This window comes from Andrographis paniculata, unplaced genomic scaffold, assembly GCF_009805555.1.
Source record: "Andrographis paniculata isolate CXL003 unplaced genomic scaffold, ASM980555v1 Contig17END, whole genome shotgun sequence".
In the NCBI taxonomy this organism is placed as follows: Eukaryota; Viridiplantae; Streptophyta; class Magnoliopsida; order Lamiales; family Acanthaceae; genus Andrographis; species Andrographis paniculata.
The window spans coordinates 1,037,259-1,058,494 of record NW_026137457.1 but is presented as its reverse complement, the minus strand read 5'-3'; the positions used below and the strand labels follow the sequence as shown (position 1 = coordinate 1,058,494).

Here is a 21,236-nt window from a genome sequence, read left to right as displayed (position 1 = left end):
TTTTCATTCTATTATTATTATTATTAAATAAAAGATAATTCATTCGATTAGATATCATTGCCCAGATTTTATATTTATTTATTATTACCGTCAACAAATTTGAATTCGAATGGTTTGCATCATACCCTTTCGAACTTCCAATAAATTAGATATATTAGTTAATTGGTTTACTTATATTTTGAAAATGCTTTAGTATTTTAAATTTTTTCAATAATATCAAACTTTGAAAAAATAATAAAAAAAAAAAATTGAGTATTTAGTATGATATTTATATATAACTAAAATAAAAACAAATGGACCATATTATTTTGAATATTAATTAATAGAAAATGCAAACTAAATAATTATAATATTAATAAATTAACAATATCTAGTTTGCGGAAAGGTTGATTTATTTTTTAAAACTTATGGGTGTATTACTTTGTAGTTATATATATAAGTGAAAATAAAATATGAAAGTAAGCTGAACTTACATATTGATGTAGTATATATTATCACTTGTTTAATCTTAAGGATATTGATATATAATATATATATATATATATATTAAAAAAAAACTATTATGTGGTGTGTCTTTTTCTGTATATTGTTTGGGTTTCGATTTTGAGTTTTATTTTATTTAGTTAAAATAATGTTGAATTTCATATATTGTTGGAATATATAATTTATTTTTATAATTAGTTTTTGTTAAATGAAAGTTGAATGTTAGAAAAATGTAATAAAAAAAAAATGCAAATTACAAAGACAGACAGTGAACTTTGTACTTAATTATTTTTTTTTTCATCCATAAACGTAAAAGTGTGTATATATAATTTTATTGTAACACAAAAGTCGAAATCCATTTGCTTTTTTATATTGGAATTTAAAAAAGAAGAATAATGACATTTCATAGTGAGAGATTATTTATTAGATGGAGGTGGAATATGACATCTGTCCATATAACTTTTATTATATGTATATATATATATTTATAATTTATTAATAATTTTATGTGGTTTGGGTATAGTTATAATATTGTGACATATATAACAGGTGTTTGGTATTTGATTGGAAGATTGTTTTGTTTAGTGAAAGATAAGAGTAATTATTAAAAATACTTAAAAAAATAAAATAAAAGGGACGCATATGGTGTGTTTTTTACTTGTATTTATATTTTTAACATGTAATAATTACAAATTTTATTTAGGTATTTTTATTTTTATATTTTCATGTTCAAACTATTATTTTTTAAAAATAATAATAAAAAAAAGGTTTAGCTGAAAAAGAACACAAGCTATGTTCAATCATTTGATTTGATTTTTTATATATAAGAAAATAAAAAACAATTGATTTTTATTTAATTTTAGAAAAGGGGTTTGTTTAGGAGATTTGTTGATGTATTCTTTTTGTGAAAAATTTCCTACATATTCTTTTTTAAAAAATTAATATATTATATACATTTATTATTTTTATATTATTTATAAAAAAATTTATATTTTATATTAAAAAAAATATATTCAAACTATTTCACGAAACAAATTAACATAGGTAGTTTCAATAAAATGTTTTGCTTGTTAATATTTTTACAAAATAAAATAATCGTAGAGAAATGTTTGTTACTTTGTGAGAAAGAAAGGAGTTAAGGTAAATGTATAGAGTAAAAAATAAATATTTAATATAAGAGAAAATAAATATCATATATAATTATTTTTTAAAAAATATATATATATTGTATAATAAACAATAGAAAATGAATACAAACAACACACCTTGATTATTCCAACACATTTTCCCACTGATAATGGGTTTGTTAATTCTACCAATTTACTTTTTATTTTTTATTTATTCCTTTTACTTTTCCTGAAAAGACAAACCAACCTTCCCAGGTGGCTGTCTTAATACATAGAATGTGTGTTTATTTGTGCGGTTTTACGATTTTACTATTTTAATTTTTTTTTAAAAAAATATCAAATTAAATACTTAATTTTTATTTATTTTACTACTCTAAAATTTAATTTTACATTCAAAATATCACATCAAACAACTATTTCAATTAAAAATTTTACTATTCAAAATCAAAACCTAAAACTAAAACCTCACAAGTAAAACGTGATTTTAATCTTTTTAATATTATATATTTTAAATAAAATAATTAAATGATATTATTTTATAAATAAAAGACGTTTCTTTATAAATATAAACTCACTCCGTCCCATATCTATATATTCATTTGTTTTTTGCGAGGAGTTTTAAAAATATTAGTATTATATTGGAATAAAGTAGAAATAAATGTAAAAACATTTATATAATATATTGTAAATTGGAACATATTTGTAATGTTACGTAGATAATTACTAAAAAAAACCCAAGTCTTAATGTCAATTTAAATTTATTTTTTTTTAAATTTTAATTAAACTAATTAGTATCTTAATTTTAATATATAATAATTTATATTATAAATTAATTATTTTTATTAATATATTTTTAACAATCTACTAATATATTCTCGTATTTGAATTCTCAAAATAGGAGTTTCTAAATAAATTCGCTCAATGTGGGACGGAAGTAATATTATTTTTAAATAAAATTATATTAATATAATATTTAATTTAAATTTAAATACAAATCAAACATATCACATATTTTTATTTCACTCATCATATGCTATATGAAATAAACAATATATAATATTTGTACTTTTTTATTTGCATAGTTTGAAAAAGTAAAAAAAAAATATTAATTTTTCCAAATTAATACGATAATTGAAGTAATATATATTTTTAGAAAATATTGTTCTATAAATAATGCAAAACTTCTGAAAATGCATTTGAAGATAAAATATTTGTTTCGGAACTTACCCGAATAGAGCTTTATATTATATATTTATTACCTGAATAGAACTTTACTTATTTATTATTATATATGTTTTTCTTCTCGAATAGAGCTTGAGGTAGTTTTGTTGAGTAAGAAATCTCAAAAACAAAATTTAATTCGAAATCAAGTTTCACTCAAGTTGTGGTCCGGGCCGAACCGGAAACCGGCTGGTCTGCTTTGGCCCAAAACCATACGTCATCTAGAGTAAAAATACTAGTAAATAAAAGATACAAATATATTGTCCAATCTAGAATGTCGATCGCTCTAGTTTTATTTAATATTTGTAACTGGGCTTTTTTCTTAATTGGAGGCTTGGCTTTAGTAATGGGCCGACCATGTCCGAGCGGAGCCCAATAGTGAAATTAAGAAAAATAAATATTTTATCGAAAAAATTAATTAGAAATATTTTTAAAAATTTAGTTAGAAATTAAAGCAAATGAAGAGAATGAATATAATAAATATAATAATATTTGTTGTAAATAAGTATTGAATGAAGGGTAATAATTAAATATTCAATTTTTAACTTTTTTAAAATTAGTAATAAGAGTGATTCAAAGTTAACATGGCATAAGAGTACAAATAAATGTAATTATACTTACAAATTTTAGAAAATACTTATATCCTTGTCAATATCAACAACCATTGTTTCTTGGGGGTTGATTACTGTTTTACTAAAGAAAAAAAAATACTTTGATAACGAAAACTATCATCCATATAAAATTTCAAGTTTTTAGGTTAGCAATATGTGCTTTGAAATTAAAGAATTGTCTCGATCTCATTGATAATTATTTAACTCCAAATAATGGTAGTTGATGTTTGACAATCTATAATATATACATATATATATATATATATTCTTAATATGACAAAAAATGTATGCACACTTAATTACGACTTTGCACGTTAAAAGTACTTTTGGTATAGAGCTAGCAAGTATTGTTAAATAATTTAATTTTATTAATTTCATCAAAATATGCGACTTTAAAAGTTAAAAACATTAGTACATGTTGGTCTATCCATCCCTAAAACACTTGTTGTTTGTATGCACTAGTAATTTTATTTTTATGTGTGTGTTTGTAAGCAATATTCTTTGCCAATTTCTACGATAAATTGACAAATCGAACCTAAAGTAACTTGGTAGTGTCCCATTCTTGTTTTGGGTCCAAATTATTTCATCTATTAAAATTATAATAAAATCAATTGTTTATTACTTTATTTGGATGTTCGATTTTTCAATTATAATATTCTTATTACGGATCGGTTTGGATGGTGGTTTATTAAGATCAATCTAAAAAGAGATCAAAATTTAAATTAAAAAAAGTTTTTGATATTTTATTTAAAAAATACTAATATATACTCCTTTCGTCCGCCAAATTTATTCTCACTTTTTTTAATCCGTCCACTGAATTTATCCAATTACTAATTTTGGCAAAGTCAACAAATCAATATTTAATTATTACCCTCCATTCAACACTTATTTACAACAAATATCATTAACTTTATTACATTATCTCTCTTCATTTATTTTAAATTTTCAAAAATACCCTCAACTACTTATTATTATTTCAATAAAATATTCATTTTTTTTTAAATTTCTATGTCAAACTCAAAAGGATTAATTTTAATGGATGGGGGGAGTATTTAACATGTCATTTATTTATGTCTATATGCAAAAATGTATAATTATGTGCTGAATTGTACTTTGATATTTTAAAATATAACAAAAATTTTAAATTATGATCAAATAAAAAATTGATGGGACATGATAAAGTATAACAACAATAATTTTAAATATTTCTCTCTCGAACACCAAATTTAAGATGTCAAATCCACATCGTTTCACTAAATTAAATAATTTAAATTATTATTTTATACATACTTGAATATATGTATTTTTTGAACATCTATGACTATAGTCATGAATATTGTGGACTGCAATTAAAGTTGAGGAATAATTCACATGCATACACTTATATAGGTTGTTTTGTTATGGTATTTAGATTATGTTTTTTGAATTTTATTTTTAGTTATTGAGAACAAATATTATTAAAAAATAGTATTTTGGTATACTTTTGGAAAAAAAATAATTATTGATAATAGTATATATTATGTAAATTGTTAAAGAAATTAAAAGCAACCACAAGCCTTTAAATTTTATTTATTTATATAGTCATTCCATTATACACCATGATCTGGTTTTTATTTTTTTACCTTAAAATATTTTTGTACCATTTTAAAAAATTTAAAAATAAATAAATTTCATTTATATTTAAACATTACATGGTTCTATTCAAAATATGATATCTAACGTTAATTTTTATTATTATTATTATTATTAATAAAATATAAACTGTCAAAATATTTTCAAAACACATTTTAATAAATCCCACGTTGACGTTTCATGAAATTTATATGGCAAGAATTTCATGATTAAAACAAAATTATGTTACCCTATTTTTACCACTTACTAAAAAAATGACAACTCTATAAGTTTATTTTAACAATTTATATTAATGATCTATTGTAAATATTTTATGTTGTGTCATTTCTATTAATTTGACTTCGAAAGTAATGGTAGCCGACTAAGTTAGGCATGCAAGATGCACGTGACATTGCAATAGTCATCTGGTATTCTTTTTTATTTGTTTTTTCATTTTCTAACTATGTATATCATAATTATTTTTTAATATTTATAAAATACCTTATACTATACAATTTTTTCTTTAAAATATTATATTAATACTTATTTTATTAGATATTATTTTTAAAATTTACAATATGTAAAATAGCTCGAAAAAATATCTAAAAAAACAAATGATCATATACCCCAAATTCTCTAGCATAATTTCAATAAATATATTAAGATTGGTAATTTATTGGCCAAATAGTTAAATAATGTGACAATATTCTCCAATGCCTAACGTAGCAGATTCTGGTTTGTGCACCAGCCAATTGTCGTGCATTCAAGGGTTGTACCATGGTAGCTTTGCGAAAAATAGTAGTCCCAAGCCACCCACCTTTCAGGAAGAAGAAGACACGTGGCTACATGTGATAGGTCTCTTAATCAAGTTATCACACGTGGATGATTTTCATTCCCTCCTATATCTGGACATCAAATTTAGACCCATATATTTTTTATATTTTTAAAAAATAAATATAATAAAAACTTGAATACTTAATGGAGTATATTTTTGTGAAAGTAAATATATGTATTTGATATAATCTTTTTTTAAAAAAAATTATTATTGATGAATACTATCAAAATTTTTAATAAATAAGCGTGTAAATAAAACCCAAATTTATTAATTAGGTTAAATTGATAACTAATTAATTAATTTTAGCAATTATATTTAATAAATATTGTCGAGTGTTTAGAATAAGATTAATTTTATATAATTATACAATATGTGAATTTATCCAATATATTACCTTGATCTTTTTGTTATAGTTTTAATATTTTCAATGAAATATTAATTAAATGTTGATAATTTGAATTATTTAATTTTTTAAGAACAAATATGATAGATTGTATAGTTGAAAATTGATAAAAATAAAACAAACAAACCCTTAAATTTAAACAAAAATTTATAACTACACAATTATATTATTCGATAAATATATATATATATTCCATGAATTGAATGTAGCATTCTTATTGGTCCATATGATCTTTAATTCACAATCAACCATTTATATCTATATTTATATAACTAATGGTAAAAATTAATGTACATAATAAATAAAAGCAAGAATAATTGCATTTTAGTTAGGTCCCATTTTTTGTTTTTTAATGTTTTTTGTTGGGCAGTTTGAAAAGAGACTGGTCAGCAAATTTGTGGATTTTGTAATTATGGAAATGATTAGATTTTGATATATGTCTAAAGTGGCGTCGTAATTATATAATTGTATAATAATATATTTATTTATTTATACACACAATTAGGAGTTATAATTGTCTGCTTACTTTAATATTTTTAATGCAAAATGAATATTGAATCGTAATACTAATTAATAAGAGTAATAAAAAATAGACAGATTCTATCCGCTACAGTCTGAGCAGTAAGCCAACAAACGACTGCCCTCAGCTCTGACGGAGACAGTACAAGCCATAACCATGGTTAACCACCGAGCAGATCTAGACACGTGTCAATTTTTTAGAGCATCTTTCTGGGAATCAGTTCGGTGTGTAACATGGGCACGCACTATATAAGTCCCAGCGGTTTCCTCTTCAAACTCACATCTCAGTGTTGAGCGTGATCCGCGTGCGTTTCACTCTCTCTCTCTGGTTCACGTGAACGGCTGCATTTCGTATTGTCTAGTAGTGCATTCTGCTCTGCCGTGAGCTCCGTACTTGTATGTGCATGTACGAGCGGGAGTGTTGGTATCAGATATTTTGATCTCCCGAAGCGCCTTATCGACGCGCGCGGTGAGCAGGTAATGGTTTAATTAACTGTTTTGCTTTGTTTGATGAACTGTGCTCGTAGTTTATGTTTGTGTGGAGGTTCGGAGGCGGAGATTTGGAGTTCTAGTAGATTTGGATAATGTTGAGGTGATTTTGAATAGTACAGTGACTGGTGAGCTTGTGAATTTGAATCGTTTGCATATTAATCGCTTAATTATATTCGATGAATCTATCCTGAGGTATATTCCATGATTGCTTGATGGGAAGACGTGGCTCTTGCATGTGGCTAGTGCTTAACTTCGATTAGATGGAAGAACTTGAATATATATATGGAGGCAACAAGGTGGATGTACTTAATAAGTTAGATTAAGCTTATATTAATTAAATTCTTCCGTGTGTGTATTTTTTATTTTTCTGGACTTGTTTGACCATGAAATCTCTCGTCAAATCATTTATCTCCGAGTAAGATGGACAATTATTAGGGTTATATGCTTCAATAAGTTTTGCAATATCTTTATATTTTTTTACAATTTTGTTTGCAACATTTTTTAAGTTTGGTTACTAAATTTAGCTAGTTTTAATCACATGATAGTTTATTAGTTACAGTTTACTTATACTTTGGGGTTGCAGTGATCCTAGATCTAATTGTGACGATATTATAAAGTTTACTTGCCACTTTTCCCTGACATTCGTTTTATTAGTGTGGTGTTCGGAAAGAGAAAAGGGGGAAATAGAAGAGAGAGAGAGAGAAAATTTTGGGCAATGCTTTCTGTAAAAGATAAAATTTGGATCTACAGATCTCGATGTCGGAGTTGTAGTCCAAAGATTGCTTCTCTTTTTGGGAATTATAACACTGTTTTGATCGATTCTTTTTGGTTTGTTGATTCCCTACTTTTCCTGGAGTTTGTCACATTATCCAGATTAAGTTTAGAATGGTTATGCACCTAGTTTGATAGTTGATTGTGCTTTCTTGGTATTGTGTGGACGATATATATACACACACTTTATAATATGCAAACTACAACTTATTGCGTAAGAAAAAAAAAAAGAAAAGGTGATTATTTTATTTATAAATGTGTGTGCTATCCAATAAAGATGAACTTAATGATATAAATATAGAAAAGAACTACTATAGATCTATACGTTCCCACAAATATTTATAGCATGAAACACTTTTATATTGTTATTTTTTATAATGTGGGAGTAAGGTCGGATCTAAATTATGCCGACCTTGGCTATCATGATTTCAGTTCTCCCCAAGAAACATGCTTAAAGATGGGCTGGATTGATTTCTAAATCATATTTTGTTTGTGTTCAGGGTGAATTCTCAAGAAGTCCTAAATAACGTGCGACAATGACAGTTACACCAAAGATTTCGGTCAACGACGGAAACCTTGTGGTTCATGGGAAAACCATACTTACTGGAGTTCCTGATAACATTGTTCTCACTCCAGGATCAGGTGTAGGCCTTGTCACGGGTGCATTCATCGGTGCCACTGCTTCTCATAGCAAAAGCTTGCATGTTTTCCCAGTTGGGGTCTTGGAGTAAGTACTACACTAATAAAACGTGCTTATTTGATAATTCATGACCTTTTCCTATTATAAGAGATATTGTCAATAATCTAATCAAAGTAGTGCTCATCGGCAGGGATGTCCGGTTCATGTGTTTATTTCGTTTCAAGCTGTGGTGGATGACTCAAAGAATGGGAAGATGTGGAAAGGATATTCCACTGGAGACTCAATTCATGCTGATTGAGAGCAAAGACATAACTGAAGGAGAGCTTGAAGACGCCCCCATCATCTACACTGTTTTCCTGCCTGTCCTTGAAGGGCAGTTCCGTGCTGTTCTCCAGGGCAATGAGAAGAATGAGATGGAGATCTGCCTTGAAAGTGGTGAGTAGTTTTTTTTTTTTATTCTTTCTAGCCATGAAAACCAGTTGGATTTAACCATATGAAGAGAAAGACTTTGATGTGCATTTACCTCCATTTTGTTGCAGGGGATATTGCTGTTGAAACTAACCAAGGACATCACCTGGTTTACATGCACGCGGGGACAAATCCTTTTGAAGTTATTAATCAGGCTGTCAAGTAATGCCTTTATTCCTTTCACTATTGCAAAAATTGCTATTGGGTTCTGAAAGACTTTAAATAAACTACTTTGTGAAACAGAGCTCTTGAGAAACACATGCAGACATTTCATCACCGGGAGAAGAAACAGGTCAGACCATGTTTTGTTGATCACATTATAATTTGATCATGTTCTGAATTTTAATTACCCAGTTTTCTTATATAAATACACTCATTTTGGCCTTTTTCTAGTTGCCTGCATTTCTTGACTGGTTTGGCTGGTGCACTTGGGATGCTTTCTACACTGATGTCACTGCTGAGGGCGTCATGCAAGGACTTAAGAGGTATATTCCAACAACAATTGCTTTCTCTTATTCAAAATGATAATGTGGATTTTCTCTGGATTAATTTGAGTATGGATAAAATCATAAATATTCTGACACAGCTTGTCCGAGGGAGGCACACCGCCACGCTTTTTGATCATCGATGATGGCTGGCAACAGATTGGCAATGATATCAAAGAAGACAAGAACTGTGTCGTGCAAGAAGGAGCTCAGTAAGATCACTAATTAGTTTATTTATATGTTACTATGAAGTTCATTCTTACCAAACATGCTTGCATCTTCAACTTGTAGGTTTGCCAACAGACTGATAGGAATTAAAGAGAACGCCAAGTTCGAAAAGAAGGGAGACAATGGCGAACAAGAATCAGGACTAAAGCTTGTTGTAAAAGAAGCTAAGAAGAGCCACAATGTCAAGTCAGTCCTCTAACTTTGTCTTCTTCTACCAACTTATTACAAACTTCTTCCTACATTGTCTATTTATGACTAATAATAATCTACTGTATTCAGATATGTCTACGCATGGCACGCTCTAGCCGGTTACTGGGGCGGCGTACAGCCTGCAGGTCGGGGCATGGAACACTACGACACTGCCTTGGCATACCCCTTGCAATCTCCCGGCGTGCTAGGAAACCAGCCAGACATCGTCATGGACAGCCTCGCTGTCCATGGCCTAGGCCTGGTGCACCCTAAGAAGGTCTTCAATTTCTACAACGAGCTTCACGCCTATCTTGCCTCCTGTGGAATCGATGGAGTCAAAGTCGACGTGCAGAACATCATAGAAACTCTCGGCGCCGGCCATGGCGGAAGAGTTTCCCTCACCCGTAGCTACCACCAGGCCCTTGAAGCTTCCATAGCTCGCAATTTTCATGACAACGGATGCATTTCCTGCATGTGTCATAACACTGATGGAATCTACAGCGCCAAACAGACTGCAGTAGTTCGAGCTTCCGATGATTACTACCCCCGGGATCCTGCTTCCCACACCATCCACATTTCTTCAGTTGCCTATAACACATTTTTCTTAGGTGAATTCATGCAACCTGATTGGGATATGTTCCATGTGAGTTTTTCCTTTTCCCATTCTTCCCTTTTAACACATACATACATTCTCTTTAGATAAATGAAAAAAAAAATAAACATAATGAGTTTGATCCTTGACGCAGAGCCTGCACCCGACTGCTGAGTATCATGCTGCAGCTCGAGCTGTAGGAGGATGTGCAATTTATGTCAGGTAATTTGCATCTCCATTTTGTTCTTCAGATTCATTCATGTAACGTTTTTAAGTAATCTTTACTTTTAGTGACAAGCCAGGGAACCACAACTTTGATCTGCTGAAAAAACTGGTTCTTCCTGATGGCTCTGTTCTTCGAGCACAGCTCCCCGGCCGGCCTACTGTCGATTGTCTCTTTGTCGATCCAGCCAGAGATGGAGCAACGTCAGTAAACTTGATTTTATCTTCTAATCCACTTTCATGATCACAATGCTCTAAGTTCGTTCTAACAATCATTTGCAGCTTGCTCAAGATATGGAATGCCAACAAGTGTTCCGGCGTGGTAGGTGTCTTCAACTGCCAAGGCGCCGGCTGGTGCCGCGTCGAAAAGAAGACACGCATTCATGATGCTTCCCCGGGCACCCTCACCAGCTCTGTCCAGGCAGCAGACGTCGACTGTGTAACCCAAATCGCAGGAGCAGATTGGGACGGCGAGGCTGTAGTCTACGCTCATCGCTCCGGGGAGGTTCTTCGCCTTCCTAGAGGCGCTTCACTTCCTGTCACTCTTAAGGTTCTTGAGTATGAACTCTTCCACATTTGTCCTCTGAAGGTAAAGTGTTTTCATAAGGACCAACGACGATCTGATATTCATTAGGAGTTTCCCAGGGAAAATCGGACGTTTTCAGTTTTCAGTTTTCAGTTTTCGCACACAATGCCATCCATTCATCATCTCAACTAGACTTTAACTGCAATGCAATGGTAATCATATTCATTATGATGTTTTTCTCAATGCAGAAAATCACAGCAAACATTTCCTTCGCCACCATCGGACTACTCGACATGTTCAACTCCGGCGGCGCTGTCGAGCACTACAACAGCAGCCCTGAATCAGAAAACTCAGCTCAGAACCGATCCCCATCCGCAACCATAACTATCAAGGCCCGAGGATGTGGCCGGTTCGGATTTTACTGTACTCAGTCCCCTCTGAAGTGCATTGTCGACAACACTGCGACTACCTTCGACTACGAAGCTACAACTGGCCTGGCGACTCTCTCCATTCCGGTGCCGGTAGAGGAGATGTACAGATGGTCCATTGAAATCCAAGTCTAAGTTCAATTCCTCAAATAAGTTAAAGAGTTGCGTTCATCCATCATCATCTATCTTCAATTCCTCTTGTAATGTAATATGTAAACCACTCTAAGGAAGAAGAAACTGCATATCTGCATCTTGCATTGCATTGCATTCATTTCATATAATACAGTAGATTCCACATATACATATATACATATTCATAATATTCTTTGCTGGATTTGATGATGATCAGATGATCAGGCAAGAGGGTATGAAGAATCCATAGCAATCCCACAAAGTCCTTGTTTAGCCTCAACATCCCTCTTCATCCTCACATACCCCATCTCTCCCCAGCTACTTCCCCAAGAATTCTTCACCAGCCAATACTCAGTACCATCACTCGTCTCCCCGTACCCGACAGCCGTCACCCCATGATCAAGATCCGTCCCGCACTCCCCGTCAAACACCCCGCTTGAATAGAACTGGAAGGCGAGACCCCCTGCATCGATGGACACCGAAACCGGCTGGTGCGCCACGGCCTTCTTCAGCGCAGCCTCGCTGTTCGCGGGCACTTTCTCGAACCCCGATATCTTGGCAGCCCGGGAAGCCTCTTTGCTCGCGCTGCAGTTCCCGTCCTCAGCCGTGTACGGGTATGCGGCTTCTGTGGCAATGCCTCTGTTCTTCTTTATGAAGGCAAAGGCATCCTCCATGTACCCTCCTTCACAGCCATTGTCTTGGCTTGTCCTGTCACAGTCCACAATTTCTTGCTCCGACAGCGCAAGTAGCTTCTTCCTCGAAAGCTCGTGTATCCCTTCTGTCGCGGCGATCGCCGAGAAAGCCCAACAGCTTCCTACAACAACCGTAGGCATCACCCATGATCAAGAATTGGATGCATGGATGTATATAAGAGTTTTTTTGTATGTATGAGTATATGAATTAATGCTTACCACATTGGCCTTGATCTTTAACAGGAGTGACAGCTCCTTTCTTCCTCCAATCAACACTATCAGGCAAAGAAGTTACATTCTCATACTTAAATGATGTGACCTCACACTCTTTCTTCACTCTAAGTCCATTCCTGGCTGCCTTAAACTCCTCATTTGTTTGATCGGCAAATGCATTGATCCCGACCCGGTATCCTCGCCTCCCCGCCTTGTTGAACTCTTCGATGAACTCCACGTTCGCCTCGAAGATCTTGTACCGCCTCTCCTTCTCCTCATTGTCCTTGTAGATGCGCCCGTGTTGTGCCATCCACTCCACGTGCCTCTCGACCATGGACCCTCCCGAGCTCGGCCCCGTGCGGGACGTGGCTTGAGATGCCCACATTGCTAAGAGTAGGAGTGTGATGAATGATGGCAACATTGCCATTCTTGATGCTTTCTTTCTTGGTGTGGAGAGGTGAGAAGTTGAGAGTAGGATGGAATGCATAAGTTTGATGGTTGAGGTATTTATACAAGATTGGTGATGAAGGGTTGTTATTATAGATTAATAAGTAGACAACTTGGCCGGGAGATTAAGGTGATGCGCTAGTAACTAATTGCGTAGACGTTGGTTATCTTATGTGTGATGTTCGTTAGATTGTTGTTTTGTCTTATGTGGGACTACAAACGATTTCATTTTAATTATTGTTTATAATATTGCTTAAATATTTTGTGATTAAAGTAAGTCATATTATTCGTATATTTGCACAAAATTGATGTAATTTTCACTTTTTTATTATATAAGAAAAATTTTTATGGAAAATATTTCACGCTTATATTGGATTATATATTTTGTGTATTTAATAATCAATCAAAACTTGTATAAAATGTTTGGGCTTTCAAAACAAAACGAGCCCATTTTCTCGGGCTTTTCTAAAGGCCCACGTATTTTTCTTATTTTTTAGTAAATATATGTTTATTTAATATGATAGAATTGCAACTTTGAATACTAATTTATCAATTTACTCTATGCCATCAATTAAGTGGACTTTAATAATCTAAGAACTTGACGAAATGATACCAAGCTTACTTTTAGAATTTGATGCAAAAATTTGATTCATTGTATTACATTAGTCAATATTTATATTGTTGTTATTTGTTTATCCAGACAGCTATTCTTTTCCCTATAAATATAAAAACAAACTGAGAAAAGATATGAGAATAAAATCAGGCATTTTTTTATGTTCCACTGGTTTTGTGCCCAATCTTTTTAAGTGGTTCAACAGTCAATTAGTTAGTTCAGATGTCTAATCAATCAATTCCTAGTTTCATTAGTTACTAGATTTTCAATTTATTTACTTTTGATGTTATATTTATTTAGTAAATTGTAGTAATAAACAATTCTTATACATATATCTTTTAAAAATGGAAAAAACAATCCAACAGCAACAATTAATTCATTATACACAAACAAAAACCACATCCTCACCAGCACAAGATTCACGGTTGAATCACAATTTGGCATATTTTTTAATAGAGTCCGCAGCGCCTTTAAGCGATTCCGGCACCGGCAGATTGCAAAGAAGCGTGACGCGTGCAGACGACGTCAGCGTTTTCACTCCATCATAACTAGAGTCGCGTTTCCAAAGTCGCACTTCCCAAACCTGCATAATTCACACACATGACATACATGCATACGGTACAATTCTCCAAAATCAACATTAATTAAGAAATTTCACACATAAAACTAACCTTAGTTCAAATTAAAGATTTATTATAAGTTTAAAATTTTTGAAAAATTATGGGAAATAATAAAAAATTTACAGATAAAATAAAAGACGATCGAACCTGAACCGTCTTGCCAAGGCTGACGGGCGTAGCCTCAGCCACGACGTGATCGCCCAACTGTGCACTCTTTATGTGGTTGATGCTTAGATGCACGCCCGCGACCCTTTGCAAACCCGACGCCAAATGAGCGCCCATGCTCGCCAGTGACTCGGCAATCATAGCCGACACCCCACCATGGAGCACCTTGAACGGCTGCATGCCATCCGTCGTCATTATGATATTATTACGAGCACATACTTCTCAAAATCAAGTTGAATCAAGTATAATGATGTTATCTATCTAGTTCATGTCGCGCATTTTGAAAATAGTTTAAATTAAATAGTTGCACAAAAGATCAACTAGATAAGGCGTTGTTGATGTGAATCTTTTACCTGACACACTTTGGAAGTGACGAGGACATGGCCGGACACCTTGCTAGGCGTGAGCTCTTCAATCTCAAATCCAATAGAGTGAAGCGGAACATCCAATTCCTTAGTCTTGGATGATGACGACAATGATTGTGGTTGCCCTTGTCGATCCATTCCTCAATCGATCGATCGATCAATCCAAACCTCGCCTGTATATTTGAAGATCCAATAGGTCAATTTAGTGATATAGATGCATTCAACAATTCTTTTTAAAATTTATACTATCATGATTCAAATAAAATAAATCAAAACTAAAATCCAAATGAACTCAACAAAAGAACACACACTTGACAATATACAAATACTAATGAGACAAAATATTAAGAACAAACTAGTATCCAAAAAAAAGAGAAAACCAAAATTCAAATGGAATCCACCAGAAGAACACATCCTTTAACAGCATACAAATGTAAAATCTCACAAATACAAACAGTAGTGAAATCGATTTCTTGTCTTCCCCGAAACCGAACATTGCAAGTTCTTAATATGGTCTATTAACTGATTAATGATCAAGATCCCAATCAAATAACCTCATGTATTAACTTAGCATACACTCAATGTTAGAACACAACACAAGAAATTCAAAATTCAGCATGTCCTAGATTAGATCCAATCCTTAAAAGAATTCTAAACAAAAGAAAATCAACAAATACTGAAATGTAGGCAAAGAAATTACACTAGCAAAAAATACAAAAGAGTGTTTTTCAAACAAGGAAAAGTAACAAGAAGAAGAAAATCACCCGAGTATTGCAGGATTTCATAAAAAATGGAGGTAGATATCAATCCAAATCAAAATCAGGCGACCATCAACAAAGGATCTGGACGAAACTCCCAATTTCGAGAACAAACAAACAAATTTGCTGCAAACTCACAATTTCGAGAGCTGATAATACAATTTCCAACCAAACTGATAATACAATTCCCAATCCAAACTGAATAGAGCAGAAATTCGAGGTAACCAACAACTCCATTAACTACACATACATACAAGCACAGCGGATAAAAATACGAAAAAAAACTTAACTGATTGATTGATTGATTAATTAAGCGTTGGACTGAAGGAGAAGAGAAGACGAAAAAGGCTTATACGTCCTCTTCCACGGCGCAATTATCTATGAGAAAATTAAGATAATGAATTGGTATATGGAAGCAGGGCAGGTAGCGCCAATGACAGTGGCGTCGGCCCCACTACCTGTCGGCATCGTCACCAGCGGCCATCGGTGAGTGGGTCCGGATGATGGAACAAACTGATGAGATAATCTACATACGCCAGCGAACGGTCTAGATCTAGAGACCTGACGAAGTAAATTGCGTTATGGTCCCTGTATTCTTCTGAAATAGTGCGTTTAGTCCCCAAATTTTGGAAGACAGCTGTAAAATAGTCCTTTGTAGTTTTAATTAATAAATTGTTAAATATACTGTATTTTCACTAATTTGACTAATTTCAACGTTCCGTATCTTAAACAGTTGTGACTTAGGTCTCTAATGAGTGGTTTGTGAGTGAAAAGTCATATTTGTCCCTAGAAGAGTCGTTGGGGAAGCAGGCGTTGGCGTTGGCGTTGGCGTTGGCGTTGTGGTCCCCCTTTTTTTAAGGTTCACCAACTCTTCCAATATACTAGTACTCCTATTTTATTAATTCAATTATGAAATAAAGATAAAATACTATTGATTTTTTAGGTAATTTTTAACTCTTAATTTATTTTTTCATCGATTATGATTTACGGTAATTTTATTTTATATTTTAATTTTCACTTTAAAAAAATTATTTTTTATATAATTTTTTATATTTTTATATTATCACTTAAAAATATATACTGATAATTTATAAAATAATTATTTTAAAAAAAATTACACATCACTTTTAACAAAGTGAAATTACATTTTACTTTTAAAAAAAATAAAATATCATATCACATTTCAAAAATTAAAATTATATACTTTTGTAAAAATATAAAATTACATGTTATTTAAAAAAAAAGAATAAAATTACATATTACTTTCCAAAAAATAAAATTATATATCAAATCTTTAAAAATAAAATTATACATTATCTTTAAAAAAAATAAATTTACTTATTTTTTTTTAAATATAAAATTATAGTATATTATTATTAATAAAATAAAATTACACAATACATTTTAAAAGATAACAAAAATACATAAAATAAATAGAATAGAATAGTAACACTGTAGCGCAAAAATTAAAAGAAATTTAGAGTTGAATTAGAGCTCTAACCCTAAAAATTATGAGCGAACAAAATTGATTATTATTATTGAGATATGCATAATGTAGTGGATATTAAAAAAAATTAAATAGTGAATAAATATGATTAACAAAAAATGTATTTATTAATTTAGTTAGGGATAAGTTAAAGTGCAATTGCTTAGGCCTTAAAACTTAATCATTTTAATTTAAGTGATTAAATATTATAATTAATATAAATATGTAATTATTTTTAAAGAATAAGTATGGTCCCATTTAGTTATTTTCAAGACTTCGATCATATATAATTTTTAATAAATTGTCATTTAAATATAATTTTATGGAATGTATTTTGGTTTTGATTTGAATTAAATATTTTATTAAAAAATATTTTAATACTATAATATTTTATAAAAATAATTTTATTAAAATAATGCAAATTTTAAATTAAAATTTCATGTAATAAACAAACAAACCCATATTATATATATATATATATATTATTTGATGTATTTATATAATAATATGAATATCTTAATTTTTTTAATTGCATATTGATAAAAATATTAGTTAATAGTAATAATAATATTTCCTTTGTCTTCTCTTCTCATCGCACCTTCTGTTTTTCAACAATATACTTATATCGTATTGAATGAGAAGCGGAATCGTATGATCATTCAAATTCGTAACTATTTCTTGCCGAATCAAAGGAGAATTTCAAGCTTGATTAATAATTTGAATTAGGATGAATCGGTGGGTCGCGGGCTGAGTGTTATTCGTCAGGCTTGCCATTCTCCTTTGATGGCGTGGAATGGTCGCAGGCGGTGATTGGAATTCAACATCGAATCAAGCTATTGTATCCGGCGACTCACCAACTTTGGAAATTAGGGCAAACCAGACATCTCCTCTGTTTTGGTATTGGTATTTCTTCAAAATTAGGGTTTCTGCGGCGAGCGCCTCAAAATTTCTATGCCTAATAATTGATTTAATTAGTTACTTGCCTATTTCCAAACCCTAATTGAATCCTCTTCATTTTTCTGGATTATCTATTATTCTTAATTTTGTTTTTGTCTATTCCTATTTTGATTAGGTTAATTATATAGTGCATAAATTCCATTATTATGCCTAGCTGATAATGTAATTGCAATTTAATTTCCCTACTCTGCTTAGGAGTATTGTACTCCATGATTAGCCAAGTATTCTACTTTCTACTGACCAGCTAGCTACCTGTGTTCTTCACTATTATATAAAATGTTTATCTCATTCTGTTTTGAATGAGAAATAAGAAATTAAACAAATGCACACCCTCTGATTTTATTACAAGTTCGATCTATAATTTGTGTATTTATAAATAAATAACAATATGTGTATTTGAGAGAGTCTGTCTCCTGTGGAATGGTTCTTGAAAATGGATTTTTATTTTGGGAGTATCCTATCCTTTTGGTGCTTTTTTGTTGGCGTACATATTTACTGTTTGCTGGACTGGACCTTTACAAAACCTATGAAAATGTTATAACCATGTATATCTAAAGTTCTTTTTTTTTTTTTTTTGTCTTCTGTATTTCTTAGAGAATAGATCAAATTTTATATGATTGTATGTTTAAATATTGGACCATTAGAGAAGTGAGGGCTTTGCTTTCTTTGATTCAGGTTATTTATTCATTTATATAATGTTACGACGTGGAAATTTGCGGCCGCTATCGAAACTGTGTACTAAGTAAATCTCCAATCAAATTTAATATGTTACAAATTAGGTACGAGAATCTTTGATTAGGGTTAGAGGCAGATTTGTCAGAGTTGTGTGTATGGTTTCTTGTTGGCACATCATAGCAGAACAATGTTATTGTTTGTGAGCTTTGGGATTTGTTTACAAAAATACATCTTGAATTTATTGTACTATTCATTAATAGTAATTTTTCTAATCAATTTTATTTTTTCATGATCTCACGAGTCCAGGGTCATATTTTTCACAAAAAAGTAATATAAATATCTTGCTTTTTATGATAATGGGCCGGTTTTGCTTTGGGTGTGTTTTTTTCATATTTTGTTGTACAAGTTTTGATATTTTTAAACCATTATATCAAAATTATTTACCCCTTAAAAAAATGAATATATTTTCGTATTAAAATTGTTGAATATATTTCCAAAATGATGATGGGTCCCACCTGTATTGACCGGTCAAAATAGCTAAAAGGTTACATAGGGTGAGTCATATCTGGCAACGGTAATATGATGATGCACATTGAAAAAGGAAAACTTTCCACGACAGACATACAGACCCACCTTTACGATCCAACGGCTGTCAATTAATTCACCCAACACATAGCCTTTTTCTTCATCAAACATTATAAGATTTATTTTAAAAAATGTGAAATAAAAAAATACTCATTCAGTCTCATAAATTTAGTCTCATTCTTTAATATTTTATAAAATTAATTCATAGCACAAAGTCGTTAATTAATATTGGTTTGGTAGAGTTATTAAGTGAAGGTTACCGTTGTGTAATTACGCTGCTGTGACCCAATTTTAGCCAACAGTATATTCATATTTTTTTTTGTCAAATAATGTATAAATTGTTGGAAGATATGAAAATGATTATAAATAAATAAATAAATAAAATCAAAATATTACACACACTGAACTTAGCTACATAAATTTGAACACACCTAACGTCCGTCCGTACGTGTCGTCTCACTTCTTTACTTCTTCTTGCTTGGGCGGCTCCGCCTTGGCCGGCGGCGGCGCAGTGGCGACGCCGGCGTCAATACAGCTGCGGCAGTTCCTCTCGACCCATCCTTCAATGTCGTGTTCGCCGGAGCCTCCCAAATGGCGGCCGCCGCAGAGGCGGGCAATGATTCCGGCGACGACTCCGAGTATTGTGATCACCGCCAGCACCACCACCAGCGTCTCCATCGAGTGGTGCGTCGAGTGGCTCGCCGCCGCCGCCGCCTCCACCGCCGCCCCCGACGGCGGCGCCTCTACCAGCGGCGGCAGCTGATTAGTGGAATACAACGACATTCTTATATATATATATATGTATATATAGTCAAGAATCACTTCCAAAATATGGTTATGGAATAATTATATAGTGAAACATAGAGGAAACGAAAAATTGTAGAGAGAGATATAGAGAGAGAGAAGAGAGAGAAATGGCTTTGGAATGCGAAATTTGGTGGTGCTGTGTAACTTTGGACCAGCACAAGTGCTGCTACTTTCTTACGTCAAATTTTCAACTAAAATCTAAAGGTTAATACCAAAATATTTAATTTTTTTTTAATATATAAAATATTAATATGAATGTAGATAGAGCTCATATATATCTATATACTACTTGCTTTCAACTTCCACTAGCAATTAAATAATTTATTTTTAAATATTATATTTTTTTCTATTCATCAAAATTATATATATATTTTTTGTAAAAATTATAAACTAACATTATTTTAACAGACCTTGAAAATATTGACTATTTATTTTTATTAAATTTTAGAAAATCTTTAATTACTATTTTAAAATATGTCTAAACACGATAATAATGGCATAAACTATTACAGTATATTATATTTCTATATACAACTAATGGCCATTTAAGAAAAAACATAATTATTTTAAATATTAGCAAAAATATATATATACAATATTATACATGATAATAAAAGTCCATAAAAAGAAAAAAAAAATCATTTTTTATAGTACTACTTTTACAAATTTTCTTACCTTAGAAAACAACCAAACGTAAACAAAACTATGGCACTCCTAATTTGGGGGGAAATCTAGTGATGCCCTTCGCTTCATTGGATCTTGTTTATGGATATATCAATGCATATATATATATATATATAGTGCAATAATAATAATAATAATAATAATAATGTATCATTATCTTTTATTTAATTTTAATATTCATATATA

The 21,236-nt window shown here is 31.4% G+C and overlaps 4 protein-coding genes and 1 long non-coding RNA gene across 7 annotated transcripts; 2 read left to right on the top strand and 3 right to left on the bottom strand.

Annotated features, from left to right (window-relative positions):
• The first annotated feature begins 7,095 nt into the window (after positions 1 to 7,095).
• LOC127264900 (probable galactinol--sucrose galactosyltransferase 2) lies at positions 7,096 to 12,108 on the top strand. The gene is made up of 13 exons (XM_051294485.1): positions 7,096 to 7,287; positions 8,574 to 8,800; positions 8,904 to 9,148; positions 9,253 to 9,343; positions 9,425 to 9,473; positions 9,575 to 9,666; positions 9,768 to 9,878; positions 9,958 to 10,080; positions 10,174 to 10,726; positions 10,830 to 10,897; positions 10,967 to 11,101; positions 11,180 to 11,486; positions 11,672 to 12,108. The coding sequence occupies exons 2-13, from the start codon at positions 8,610 to 8,612 to the stop codon at positions 11,984 to 11,986; spliced, it is 2,280 nt and encodes a 759-aa protein (XP_051150442.1). The 5' UTR covers positions 7,096 to 7,287; positions 8,574 to 8,609; the 3' UTR covers positions 11,987 to 12,108.
• A 96-nt stretch (positions 12,109 to 12,204) lies between these two features.
• Positions 12,205 to 13,315, bottom strand: LOC127264904 (senescence-specific cysteine protease SAG39-like). Its single transcript, XM_051294498.1, has 2 exons — positions 12,895 to 13,315; positions 12,205 to 12,797 (listed from the first exon to the last, which is right to left on the bottom strand). The coding sequence occupies exons 1-2, from the start codon at positions 13,313 to 13,315 to the stop codon at positions 12,205 to 12,207; spliced, it is 1,014 nt and encodes a 337-aa protein (XP_051150455.1).
• A 937-nt stretch (positions 13,316 to 14,252) lies between these two features.
• LOC127263823 (1,4-dihydroxy-2-naphthoyl-CoA thioesterase 1-like) lies at positions 14,253 to 16,266 on the bottom strand. Of its 3 annotated transcripts, none has more exons than XM_051293063.1 (4): positions 16,147 to 16,266; positions 15,087 to 15,271; positions 14,716 to 14,907; positions 14,253 to 14,531 (listed from the first exon to the last, which is right to left on the bottom strand). In XM_051293063.1, exons 2-4 carry the CDS (start codon positions 15,234 to 15,236, stop codon positions 14,379 to 14,381), a joined length of 495 nt encoding a protein of 164 aa, XP_051149020.1. In that variant the 5' UTR covers positions 15,237 to 15,271; positions 16,147 to 16,266; the 3' UTR covers positions 14,253 to 14,378. The 3 variants fall into 3 exon arrangements, with proteins under 3 accessions (XP_051149020.1, XP_051149029.1, XP_051149037.1); XM_051293072.1 differs by lacking the exon at positions 16,147 to 16,266 and adding an exon at positions 15,863 to 16,128; XM_051293080.1 differs by lacking the exon at positions 16,147 to 16,266 and adding an exon at positions 15,995 to 16,122.
• Positions 16,267 to 17,941: 1,675 nt separating this feature from the next.
• Positions 17,942 to 19,220, top strand: LOC127265543 (uncharacterized). Its single transcript, XR_007841981.1, has 2 exons — positions 17,942 to 18,239; positions 18,975 to 19,220. It is a non-coding gene; the product is annotated as an uncharacterized LOC127265543 (long non-coding RNA).
• A 685-nt stretch (positions 19,221 to 19,905) lies between these two features.
• LOC127265510 (uncharacterized) lies at positions 19,906 to 20,527 on the bottom strand. The gene has a single exon (XM_051295331.1). The coding sequence runs from the start codon at positions 20,340 to 20,342 to the stop codon at positions 20,016 to 20,018; it is 327 nt and encodes a 108-aa protein (XP_051151288.1). The 5' UTR covers positions 20,343 to 20,527; the 3' UTR covers positions 19,906 to 20,015.
• Between the last annotated feature and the right edge of the window lie 709 nt (positions 20,528 to 21,236).